The 13,197-nt window shown below is 34.8% G+C and overlaps 3 protein-coding genes across 3 annotated transcripts; 1 reads left to right on the top strand and 2 right to left on the bottom strand.

Moving 5' to 3' along the window:
• Positions 1 to 3,217: 3,217 nt before the first annotated feature.
• Positions 3,218 to 3,732, top strand: LOC106663586 (histone H2A-like). Its single transcript, XM_014388502.2, has one exon. It carries the CDS (start codon positions 3,273 to 3,275, stop codon positions 3,645 to 3,647), a length of 375 nt encoding a protein of 124 aa, XP_014243988.1. The 5' UTR covers positions 3,218 to 3,272; the 3' UTR covers positions 3,648 to 3,732.
• A 5,414-nt stretch (positions 3,733 to 9,146) lies between these two features.
• LOC112127105 (histone H3-like) lies at positions 9,147 to 9,653 on the bottom strand. The gene has a single exon (XM_024227496.1). The coding sequence runs from the start codon at positions 9,604 to 9,606 to the stop codon at positions 9,196 to 9,198; it is 411 nt and encodes a 136-aa protein (XP_024083264.1). The 5' UTR covers positions 9,607 to 9,653; the 3' UTR covers positions 9,147 to 9,195.
• Positions 9,654 to 11,749: 2,096 nt separating this feature from the next.
• Positions 11,750 to 12,148, bottom strand: LOC112127106 (histone H4). The gene has a single exon (XM_024227497.1). The coding sequence runs from the start codon at positions 12,108 to 12,110 to the stop codon at positions 11,799 to 11,801; it is 312 nt and encodes a 103-aa protein (XP_024083265.1). The 5' UTR covers positions 12,111 to 12,148; the 3' UTR covers positions 11,750 to 11,798.
• Between the last annotated feature and the right edge of the window lie 1,049 nt (positions 12,149 to 13,197).

Consider the following 13,197-nt stretch of genomic DNA (forward strand, 5'->3'; position numbering starts at 1 on the left):
AATTAATTGAAAAGAATTTAATTGGTCAATCGGACAACGAAACCTAATCACTTTTGAAAAATGTATATTTCTTAGTGACCTGTTGTTTCATAATTTGTTGAAGTAGTAAGGGGCATTCTAGAATGTAGTCGTTTAGAATAAAATACAATTCAAGATGTAAATTTTGTAAATATAAACTTTGAACCAAGTATACCATTCACATAAAGTGTGGTGCTATTCTTGTGGTGTCGTATGGAAGTCGTGAATGGGGATTTTCATTCTTAGATTTGCGATTCGGTTGGATTTTATAAAATTAATTTTATGAACTATATGAGGAATATTTAGAAAAACAGAATAAACAACACATATACGACTAAGAACACGAAAAACTAATCCCTCAGCATTGGCCACACACCACTTTGAAAAACAACAGAACTTTGATTTCGACATAATACAAATACTAAACAAGGAAAAAAAATATAAACACAACTTTCTAGAAAGGATATACATTAACAGAGATACCCACAGCATTAATTACAGAACAGATACATATAAACGCAGCCGTAGCTAAGCCAACATCATAATGAAAGTAAGCTATTAAACCTTATTTTTATATCCATTATGCTTACTGGCCTTATTGACTAAACTACTTCTTTCAATTAATTATTCATCTCAACCAAGACCTTACATAAGAAGAATACTTATTTTTATATTACCTTCGTAATCGTCCTTAATAATTGTCTTCCTTTCCCATATTGAATGCCGAATCACAAATCCAATCCAGAAAATCCCTATTCTTTGAGTTAAGTAAAACCGCCTATGGTCAAAGAAATTTTCCCAGGTTTACCGCGTCTCCCACCCTGTCACAAATTATATAAAGCGGAATACAAATTCACGTTTCACAACACTTTCACACAGAACCAACTACCACCACAAGAATAGCACCACACTTTACGCTAGTGTGGAATTACTCGGTTCGAAATTTGTATTTACATCTTAATTGTATTTTTTCCAATCGATATGTTTTGTAATTTGTAATTGGTCCAAGCACTGAAAATGACCCGAATAAAGGTCGAAACGTCGGCAAAGAAGTGAAAATGAGGTTTTCTAAACTACCACATTCTTGGCCGCTCCTCACGACTTCAACAACTTATGAAACTACAGGTCACTAAGAAACACATTTTTTAAAAGGTTTTAAATATTAAAGACTTCATTGTTCCTACTACAAAGAAGTGAAAATTGAAACATTTCAAAGATAATTATTTGGAGAGATATGCGGTCTGGTGTGACGTAGGTTTTAAAAAACTTTTTTTTATCATGCCAACGTTTCGATCTTTAAATTCACTAATTTCGTGGTCCGCTTGACCAATTAATATATTACAATTAAGGTTTTTGGTTGAGATAAAAAAGTCAATGGCACGAGCGGGATTCGAACCCACGATCTTCGGCTTGATACGCCGCTGCTCGACCACTTGAGCTATCGTGACCTCGATCCACTCGGACACTAACTTCCCATCTCAACCGCACCTTTTGAATTTTCCCTCCTTTTTGCCATTTTTCACGATAGCTCAAGTGGCAGAGCAGCGGCGTATCAAGCCGAAGATCGTAGGTTCGAATCCCGCTCGTGCCATTGACTTTTTTATCTCAACTAAAAACCTTAATTAATTGTAATTACTTAGAACGTTCACATTGATGATGACGTTAATGTTGGAAGAAATATGATCTCTTGGTTTAAGATCATAACGTCTAATGCAGGAATAATAACCAATTTGAAGTTGATGATCGAGTGTCCGAGGAAAGAGAAAAAACACTGCTACAGTAAAATAATAAAGGAATTATTAGGGGCTCTATTAGTGTTGTGCAGAGTGAAAAGAATCTAAGGTGTCGAAGAGAATGGAGAATATGCTATTACATTTTTCACATATGGATTATAAACAGTAATTGACATTTTTCAAAAATTAGTCCAATTACCTACCAATAATAGAGTGAATTGTTATGAAAATTTTTGTTTGCTGAATAGGAAGAAAGAACGGTGTCTTTACTTTCTCCTCTCTACTACTTCGAAATATGTTCAATTTATAAAAAATAAATAAATAAAGGTTGTATCTGTTCTTCACAATAAGGAAATAACAAGATCATTTAAGAGAATGAACTTTTTTCAATCAATTAAATATTCGTTTTATGTAAGGCCTTGGTTGAGATGAAAAAGTTAGTGTCACGAGTGGGATTCGAACCCTCAACGGTTTTTTTAAAATGATTATTTAGAGTTAGTGAGATGCGGTTTGGTGTGATGTAGGTTTCAGAACAACATTTTCTTTATCGTGCCAACGTTTCGATCTTTATTAAGATCATCTTCAGGGCCTGGGATTTACAAACATTATTTAAATTAAAAGAGTAGAAATACTTTGATTGAATATAAAAAAGTATTTTTTGCATTGTATAAATTCACTTTTTCCACATCCTGTTTGTTAAATTTAAACAATGTTTGTAAATACCAGGCCCTGAGGATGATCTCAATAAAGATCGAAACTTATTACATTACTAGTTTCGTGGTCCGCTTGACCAATTAATATCTTACAATTAATTAAGGTTTTCTGTTGAGATAAAAAAGTCAATGGCACGAGCGGGATCCGAACCCACGATCTTCGGCTTGATACATGCTTTGTAATTCATCCAGGCCCTGAAAATGACCCGAATAAAGGTAGAGCATCGGCAAAAACATGGAAAACCCGCTATCATCAATCCAACAAATTATTAACAACTGTCACAAATTACAGGTACAAATGATTTTTCCTGTTCTCATACATGCATTGTTTTTACAGCGGCTTAAACTCGTTAGTAAGGCTTTTGTTAATAAATTTGTTCCTCTATATATATTTTGATTATGAGAAAAGTTTAAAAATATTTTATTTCCATCTATGCATTTAGTGGTCATAATTGACCTATTAATTATAATGACTTATTTAAATTAGTAGTTTTTACCTAAGATCATGGTTGAAATGAAAAAGCTTTGAAAGTTCGAATCCTGCTCATGCCATAGTTTTTCATGCCAACAAAGAAAAAGTATAATTAAATTGAAAAAATATAAATCTTGGATACTTTTTAAGTTCGCGAATCGAGATCTGTCGGTTCAGAAGAAACAAGCTTCAATTAAAAACCAATAGGTGGCGGGACGATCGCTTTCTACTTTGCAGCCAATCATAGCAAGGCATGTTGGCTATAAAGGGGATGGTAAACCTGTCAGCCTTCATATTGTTCTGACTTCTGTGTTCTCACTTCTCAAGCCATACAACATGTCAGGACGTGGCAAAGGAGGAAAAACCAAGGGAAAGTCAAAGACCAGGTCGTCCCGTGCCGGGCTTCAGTTCCCGGTCGGGAGAATCCACCGTATATTGAGGAAGGGCAACTACTCGGAGAGAGTCGGCGCCGGTGCTCCAGTGTACTTGGCAGCCGTTATGGAATACTTATCCGCTGAGGTTCTCGAATTGGCCGGCAACGCCGCTCGCGACAACAAGAAGACTAGGATCGTTCCTCGTCACCTTCAACTGGCGATCAGGAATGACGAGGAGTTGAACAAACTTCTCTCCGGAGTCACCATCGCCCAAGGCGGTGTCCTCCCCAATATCCAGGCCGTTCTTCTTCCCAAAAAGACAGAAAAGAGCGCCTAAATTTTCCGCCATTGTTTACTACGCAACGGCCCTTTTCAGGGCCACCAAATTATTTCACTAAATGAAATTAAATTGTACTTACAATATCCGTTTCTTCTAGCATTAGCGGTTAAAATTCTGTCTACTGCTTGTTAGCAAAGTTCTTTAACGCTTTATCTCACTTTCTAAAAATACATTATTATTCCTTTGTTGACTTATTGATACAGTTACACGCTTTTTAAGTACTTTTTCGTTTCTGGTAGCATTTATTAAAATTTAATGTAAGTATTAACCTAAATCAGCCAATCAATTGCCAAGTTTTATTTAAACGGTTATTTATTAAAAATCGTGGAACGTGGTGTCACGTGCACTGTAGGTTTAGAAAAACGTTTTCTTCATGCCCCCCTTTCGATCATTATTGAGATCAGTCAGGGTCTTTTTTGCTTGCATTTTAACAACAAAGTTATCTGTTTGTTTGCAGATGCTAGTTTCTTCATTTTCTTCTTGATCTTAATAAAGTCGATACGTCGCACGATAAAGAAAATGATTTTCAAAACTACATCACACAGAACCGCATCTCCACACCCTTTCGTCCTTTATTGAGAACTTCTTCAGGGCGTGGGATTTATAAACATTGTGTCAATTATACAAATATATATAAGATTAACGAATAAATAATTATTATAATCATATTTTAACGAATATGAAAGGGACAGCGTACACCTAAGATATTATGACCAATCAGGTTCAAATACAAGTCAGTTATCTTTACTGATCATTAAATTACAAAGTCACAAATTCTATTTATTTTGAATTCTTACAGGTTTGAAATTTTAGAAAGTTTGAGATTTTAATGTGTGTTTTTTTAGTCCAGGCACCTAATCCATCTTTGTTTAGGGGACATAATTGACCATGAATTATTCCAATCTATNCAGGCACCTAATCCATCTTTGTTTAGGGGACATAATTGACCATGAATTATTCCAATTAATTTTACACTCTTATTCTTTAAATGTTGTACAATTTATTAATCTTGTTTATTACAGAATCAAATTTAAAAATCATGAATCACAATGACTACTGGTAAATGTACAAACTGTTTGTTAGTAAATAAAAATAATTTAATAGCTAATTTTAAACTTATGTTGAGGTGAGTGGCCCCCAGAAGAAAAGTCCAAATTCTTTGTTCAAAACATTTATTGACAACGTTCGTATGTCTCACGTCCTTCATCAGGTACATAACCTATTAATTTATTTTAAAAAATTTAAAAGCCTTAAAAATTGAAGTAAAAAAAATTAAATAGCATAAAATCTCAAACATAATATTGATTATTTAAAATTATTATATAAAACTGCATTTGAACATGAGTTGAATGTACCAGGAATTTACCATTGTTTTTTGTGCCAGTAACACCCTTCCGGCGTCCCTGGCCAACAGCAATTTAGAGTTTTTCTCCTCTCGTCCAGGTTAGTTTATTTGTTGACGTGTCGTTCTAACCAGGTGTTTCCCAGACATACCAATGATTCTATGCCTAACCCGCTAACAAAAACTCTAAATTGCCGTTGGTCTGGGACTGCCGGAAAGGGTGTCACTGACACAAAAAACAATGGTAAATTCCTGGTACATTCAACTCATGTTCAAATGCAGTTTTTATAATAATTTTAAATAATCAGTTATGTTTGAGATTTTATACTATTTAATTTTTTTAACTTCAGTTTTTAAGGCTTTTAAATTTTTTAAAATAAATTTTATTCACTATTATTGTAGATTATGTACCTGATGAAGGACGTGAGACGTCCGAAGTTGTCAATAAATGTTTTGAACGAAGCATTGGGACTTTTCTTCTGGGGCCGCTCACCTCAACGTAAGTTTAAAATTAGCAATTGATTATCCAGCGGCCGACTAAAACAAGGACACGACAAAAATAAAATTATTTTAAAAAATGACAACTCAAATCGTTCGTTGTAGGAATTTCTAACAGATAGCGATAGTAGTGTTTTTCCACTTTGCAGCCAATAGAAACAAGGCAATTTCTTATCATTTCTCATTCCAGTTAAATTGGCCTGTATTACTTATCATAATTTATAAATTTTATTGCAGGGCGAGTTGTTTCAATGTACTAACTGTTCATAAGTAAATAAAAATAAAAATGATTAATGCAGTCTGGTGTGACGTAGGTTTTTGAAAAACATGGGCACTCTCAACACGACACACAAGAATGGCACAATTTCGCAGAAAACAAACAGTTTGAACACTGAAGATGATCTCAATAAAGATCGAAACGTTGCTCGATAAAGAAAATGTTTTCTAAAATCTACGTCACACCAGACCGCATCTCACGATTTCCGAATAATGATTATAATCTTGAACATCACGGATCGTCCGTTTTAGTAAATTCTAACAGATAGTGTTGTACTTTCTCTCCATTTTGCAGCCAATGAAAAAAAAGCCAATTTTCATTCATTTTTCCTTTACGATAAATTAACTATATTTCTCAATTAACACAATTTAGAAATTTTTCATTATCGCGTGTTGTTTCAATTCTTAAACAGAAGCATCGTTGAAGCTATGCCTGAAGTTGATATTCTAGTATTAAGCGAAATTTCCAAGACCGTATTTGACGTACAATACAAAAAAATTGCAAGAATTGTAACGCACTTTATGAAAAGCGGATACCTAAGATATTATAATGACCAATTGCCACATCAGGTCCAAACTCAGCAATTTTAATAATCACGTAAATTATAAGTGTTGATTTTTCTATTTGTTCATGTAGAAACTTGATTGTGCGAATTCTTTGAGAAACCGGTCGAAAAAAAATGTTATTTGGTGGATCAACGACCTTTAACCCTAGGTCATTATTTTCTCAAAACCACATAATCTTTCTCCTTTATCCTAAAGAAATATCGTCGATTTACCTTGAAAGAGAAATAAAAGAAATTAATTTCTTTCTATTGGCTGCAAAGTGGAAAAAGACTACTACCGCTATCTCTTAGAAATAACTGCAACGACGATCCGGCCCGTCCAGTTTGCCACATCTGTAAAATTCATGTTTGGTCATAATTTTTATACTTATTTACTTACATTTTTAATACATAGTGCATTTTTTGGTAATATTTAATAAAAGTCACTGTTGCCTAAGTTTTTTATAAAAATAGAACTGCTAGAATTAGAGTTTGGTTGATTTCCATTTATAAATTTTTTTTATAAAATGGAAAATTTTTGAGCCAATTTATTTATCATCCAGATCTCTCATCAAACAGACCAACAAAATCCTTCAAGAAACACTTAACCAAAAAGAAATCGACATATACACTTACAAATCCCTTCAAAACAGTTCTCACACTCAAGCCCCCGAAACTATAATTGAAAAACGAATTAAATCTGTTTAAAGAAAGACGGCTTTTAAAAGTAAAGCCCCTTAATAATAGAGAAAATTAATAACAAAATCCATTTCTAACAAAATTACAAAGAAATGGACAAACAAGTATAAAAATAAAAATGTGTAGTATTTAGTGACCGTTAATTAATGATTTTTTGGATATCGTCAGATGCGGTCTTGTGTGATATAGGTTTTAAAAAACATTTTCTTTGTCGTGCCAACGTTTCGATCTTTATTGAGATCATCTTCAAGGCTTGCGATTTATAAACATTGTTTAACTTTTACAAATACATGTAGGATGTTAAAAAAATGAATTTATACAATGCTAGAAAATTTTAGAGAAAAAAATAAATTTTTATAATGAGAAAATTTTAGATTTAAAAAAGAATGAATTTATGTAATGCTAGAAAATTTTAGATTTAAAAAAATGAATTTATTCAATGCTACGAAATTTTAGATTAGAAAAAATGAATTTATGTAATAGTAGAAAATTTTAGATTTAAAAAAAGAAGAATTCGGAAGCAATACAATGCTAGAAAATTTTAGATAAAAAAAATGAATTTATACAATGCTAGAAAATTTTAGATTATAAAAATATGAATTGATACAATGCTACGAAATTTTAGATTAAAAAAAATGAATTTATGTAATGATAAAAAATTTTAGATTTAAAAAAGAATGAATTTATACAATGCTAGAAAATTTTAGATTCAATTAAAGTATTTGATTTCCGTGTAGATGTGTCATTCTTGTGTGTAGTGTTGAGAGTGCCAGTGAGATATTGCTGCCTTGCTGGTTTATGTTTACATACGTTGGATTTTGAAGGGGTGGGGAAGGAAGTCGGGATAGAAAGACACTTTTATACGAGGAATCGGCTTCTGTGAGGCGAAAGGAGCCGACAACGGGAAAAAACGTGGGTAATGGTTCGGCCTGATTATCCTTTCAGGATTATATAGACGGGGATAATTAGGGCAAGGAAAGCCAAATTGTTGAAGTATTAGACTATATAGAAATGTTTGATGTGTGGAATGTGGCGATTGTTTTATATGTTTTGTGTGATGATATATGTATATTATCGACATTGAATCACCAGACCGCACCTCACGATTTCCGAATAATCATTTTCTATATTGTACCAACGTTTCGATCTATATTTAGATCATCTTCAGGGTCTGGGATTTACAAACAGTGTTTAGATTATGCAAATACATGTAAAATGTGAAAATGAATTTATGCAGTGATGTAAGCAATATAAGGCCTCACACAGGTAGTAGTGGTAGTGGTGACTACTTAGAATATGCTTCAATTCAATGTTCTTCGATTCAATGTTTGGAATGGCTGGCATGTAATTTCGACTTAAACCCTGTCAAACACTTTTGGGAGTTTTCAAAAGAGGGTAAAAAGTCGCCCAGTGATGCCAGAGAATGCGCAGTAATTAAGATGTTGTTGGAGTATGTAAATATCCACATCCTAGCACTATGTGTGGAATTGATGATTGTTTTATATGTTTTTGTGCGTTATATGCAGGTTTTTGATATTGAATGTGATTTATGATATTAGCATAGCTGCGCCTCAGTTTACGTGTCTTTCTGTAATTGATGCTGTGTTTATCTCTGTTGATGTAAATAATTTGTAAAAAGTTACGTTTATGTTGTTCAGTGAGTAATATTTTTGGATTGTTGAAATCGAAATTGTGTTTGTGTTCAACATGGTAGGTAGCCATTGCTGTACGAATTTGTTTGGGTTTTTTTATGTAAATTTTGGGGAAAAAGGGTTTGAAATGTTTTATAGTTTTTGAAGGCTATTTTAAGTTATCGGAAGTTAACATAACACGATAGCAACCCGATCTAGCGCCTTCAGGAGTAACCTGCAATATCAGTACTATGGAAGACCCTTGGAATGTTGTTAAGCACGCTGGCCACATACGCTTGACTCTTCCATTCCAAATATATATTGAGCCAAATATATATTCCTAAACGAAAATAGTACAACTTAAATCCCCATCGAGAACGTTAGAAAGAAGCTAAGCTAAAGCTAGTATTAAAAATTTATTTACAAAATACCAACTAAATTTCATAGACATACTTTAAATTTTAAAAGCAACTTTTTGGGATGAAATTTTGATTAGTGAAGTCATTTTTTGGTGGCCCTGAGAAGGGCCGTTTGAAAAGTAGCAGAGAAACGGTTTAAGCACGTTCTCCTCGGATACGTCTGGCTAGCTGGATATCTTTAGGCATGATAGTCACTCTCTTGGCATGGATGGCACACAAGTTAGTGTCTTCAAAAAGACCGACCAAGTAAGCTTCAGCAGCTTCTTGAAGGGCCATCACGGCAGAGCTCTGGAAACGAAGGTCAGTCTTGAAATCCTGAGCGATTTCCCTGACCAACCTCTGGAAGGGCAATTTCCTGACGAGGAGCTCGGTGCTCTTCTGGTACCGACGGATTTCCCTAAGGGCGACGGTTCCGGGCCTGTAACGATGGGGTTTCTTTACTCCTCCGGTGGCCGGAGCCGATTTCCTGGCTGCCTTGGTAGCAAGCTGTTTCCTAGGAGCTTTTCCTCCGGTGGATTTACGTGCTGTCTGCTTCGTACGTGCCATAGTAGTGCGATCTGGACGAACTCACAACGAATGATACCGGAAAGGGGCCTGGACGAGTATTTATACCCTAAAGCGAGGAGTGGGAGCGTGCTCGTGGTGGGGCAAACGATCAGCATGTGACGCCGACGACCGTTACAACTTTGCACCTTGTCCTTTTTCAAAAGCAAAACTTGCCTAAAAAGCGAAAATGTCCTGGAAAATATTATACCACACATCAACAAAGCTGTATTAAAAAGCGTAAAAAATTGGGAAAATCTCACAGAAAGTACTCCATAGAAAAACTGCGACACCTTGAACATGGTCTAATTCAAAATTATTGCGTAGAAGAAATTACCATAATTTATGTGTGTATGGAATACTTGGTTCAAAATTTATATTTGCAATATTTACATCTTAAATTGTCCTTTTCCAATCAATAATATGTTTTCTAATGGGGGATCGGCGCTATCTCCCGAGATCCGAGGTCGGATTCGACATTAGCTCCCCGAGCGAAAGAAGGAATTTTTATTGTTGAGTGTGATGCCGATGCCGGTCGGATGTAAACAATCCGAATTCCAAAGGTTTTATCTCCAGTAGATATTCACACGAGCATGACCACCTGAATGCCAGTCATTTATCAGGGTTCGCAAATCACCAACCTCCGGAAAAAATAGATGAACAATTCACTACCATCAGAGCTGCGGTGAAGAGAAAAGCGACTGATCCACTTGTGCTGGGTAAGGGTTTTTCCCCCTAATAATATGCCCAATACATTGTAGAATTAGGTACGTTGTAACAATGGTGTCGGGAACTGATTTTTTTTTTTAAACTAAAAATATTCATTTTACTACACGTCTTTCTAGCTTCATTGTACTAATTATATTTTCATTTAATTTCATTAATTGTATATTTTGGTATTTGAGAGCTTTACTCCTTTTTACGCCGGGGAGCTACTCTCGAAAATGTGTAGGTCACATTCGCAAAAAATGAGAAAGGTGATTTCCTTAACTAATTAATTCATAATCGAAGAAACGAAAGAAAGGGAAACATAAAAATAAACGATAGCTCATGTGGTTAGAGCAGCGGCGTATTGAGCCGATTTCGTGGGTTCGAAACCCGCTCGCGGCACTAACGTTTTCAACTAAATCAAGACCTTTCAAAAAAAGAATAATTAATTGATATAAAAATAAAATGTTGAAGTCATGAGGAGCTATGAAGAATGAGGTAGTTTAGAAAAACACCTGTTTTATTTTTTTTGTCGTTCCGACCTTTATTCGGGTCATCTTCAGGGCATAAAGTGTGGTGCTATTCTTGTGGTGTGTCTATTGGTTTTGTGAAACAACACGAAACCAATATGACACCAAAAGGACACACACTCCGTGCCCTGAATATGACCCGAATAAAAGTCTAAAGGTCGAAACGTGAGCAGAAAAATAAAAAAGTTTTTTTCTAAACTACCTCATTCTTGACCGCTCCTCAGGACTTCAACAAATTATGAAACAATCAGTCTCTATGAAACGAAACACATATAAAAACTTCGATTGAGTCTAAAATTTCTACCATTGACTAACAGTAACTAACATTTACTTGTATAATTCATTTTTATATATCCTGCATGTATTTGTAAAATTCAAACAATGTTTACAAATCCCAAGCCCTGAGGATGGAAAAAATAATTGAGTTAACTTAATAATTGAAAAAAGAATTTATTTGGTCAAGCGGACCACGAAACCTAATAAAAGAAAAAAATAATAATATGGTCAATTATGCCACTAAACGAATATGGATTAATTTAATAGTTAATTAATTACTTCACCAATAGTTCCCCGTGGCCATTTCATAAGTCGCTGAGAATCGAATCCTAATTACACTACATTTGAAAAACGGCAAAAAGGGAAAATTCGATCAATAGTAGGTTGAGATGGTAGATGATGGCCGAAGTGTTGTGGGTTCGAATCCTGCTCGTGGAACAAATTTATCATCCCAACCAAAAACGTTAGATGTAAAGAACATTAACATGGCAATTACGGCCACTAAACGTTTTTTTCCTTCATAGCTGATCTCTTCCCCCGACATAACTAATTATGAAACAGAAGGCCATAAATTTCAAACAATTGTCTAATTACAAACTGATTATATGAAAAATTTCAATTAGTGATGCAAGTGGTGGCCCTGAAAAGGGCCGTCGAAACGGTAGAAAAATAAAGCCGCATTTAACCTCCGAAACCGTAGAGAGTACGTCCTTGCCTTTTCAAAGCGTAGACGACGTCCATAGCCGTAACGGTCTTCCTTTTAGCGTGTTCGGTGTACGTGACTGCGTCTCTGATCACGTTCTCCAAGAAAACTTTCAATACGCCACGAGTTTCCTCGTAGATCAAACCGGAAATACGCTTGACCCCACCACGCCTGGCGAGACGACGGATAGCGGGCTTGGTGATACCTTGGATGTTGTCACGCAAGACCTTCCTGTGACGCTTGGCGCCTCCTTTACCCAAACCTTTTCCACCCTTGCCACGTCCGGACATTGTTGCTTAGTAGAGTACCAGGCGAATGTGACGAACTTTACATCCGAACAGGTTTTTATACTACCGTACTCGATCGCTATTGGACGCTTTCTCCCCACCACCAACCACCCCTCAATCAAACCTATACAAACCATGTCACAATTCTTGGTGTAACGAGCGGGATTCGAACCCACAACCTTTTTTTAAAATGATTATTAGAGATCGTGAGATGCGATCTGGTGTGATGTAGGTTTAGAAAAACATTTTCCTTATCGTGCCAACTTTTCGATCCTTATTTGAATTCATCTTCAGGGCCTGAGATTTATAAACATTGTTTAAATTATACAGATATATATATAAGATTATACAATGTGAGTATGAATTTATACAATGATATACACAATATAGAAATTTTAGGTTTAATCAGAGTATTTCTACACACTTAAAGTATGTGTTTTCTGTGTAGATATGTCACTTTTGTGGGTCGTGTTGAGAGGTAGGTGACCATAAGAACATAAAGATATATAAACATATCTTTATAACTACCCCGAACACATAATTAACAGAATAATCAACGATTACAACTCAATATAACACCACCCGCTATTAGTAATGGCACTACATCAATTCTATTAAACACAGGCAACCAACAAAAGTATCCATTTCATTCATTTGCGTCCTATATCACAATTTAAACACATTTCTATCTTCCGATAACTTAAAATAACCTTCAAAAACTATAAAACACTTCAAGCCATTTTTCCCCCAAAATTTACATAAAAAAATCAAAAGCAAAAAACCTAAACAAAATCGTACAGCAATGGCTACCCACCATGTTGAACACAAACACAATTTCGATTTCAACAATCTAAAAATAATACACACAGGACAAAACAAACATAAACGTAACTTTTTAGAAATTATTTACATCAACAGAGTTAAACACAGCATCAATTACAGAACAGGCACATGTAAACTGAGTCGCAGCTACGCTAATATCATAAATCAAATTCAATATCAAAAACTTACATATAACACACAAAAACATATAATACAAATATAAAACAATCATCAATTCCACACATCAAACATTTCTATATAGTCTAAG

This window comes from Cimex lectularius, unplaced genomic scaffold (assembly GCF_000648675.2).
Source record: "Cimex lectularius strain Harlan isolate CLEC.00 unplaced genomic scaffold, Clec_2.1 scaffold116, whole genome shotgun sequence".
In the NCBI taxonomy this organism is placed as follows: domain Eukaryota; kingdom Metazoa; phylum Arthropoda; class Insecta; order Hemiptera; family Cimicidae; genus Cimex; species Cimex lectularius.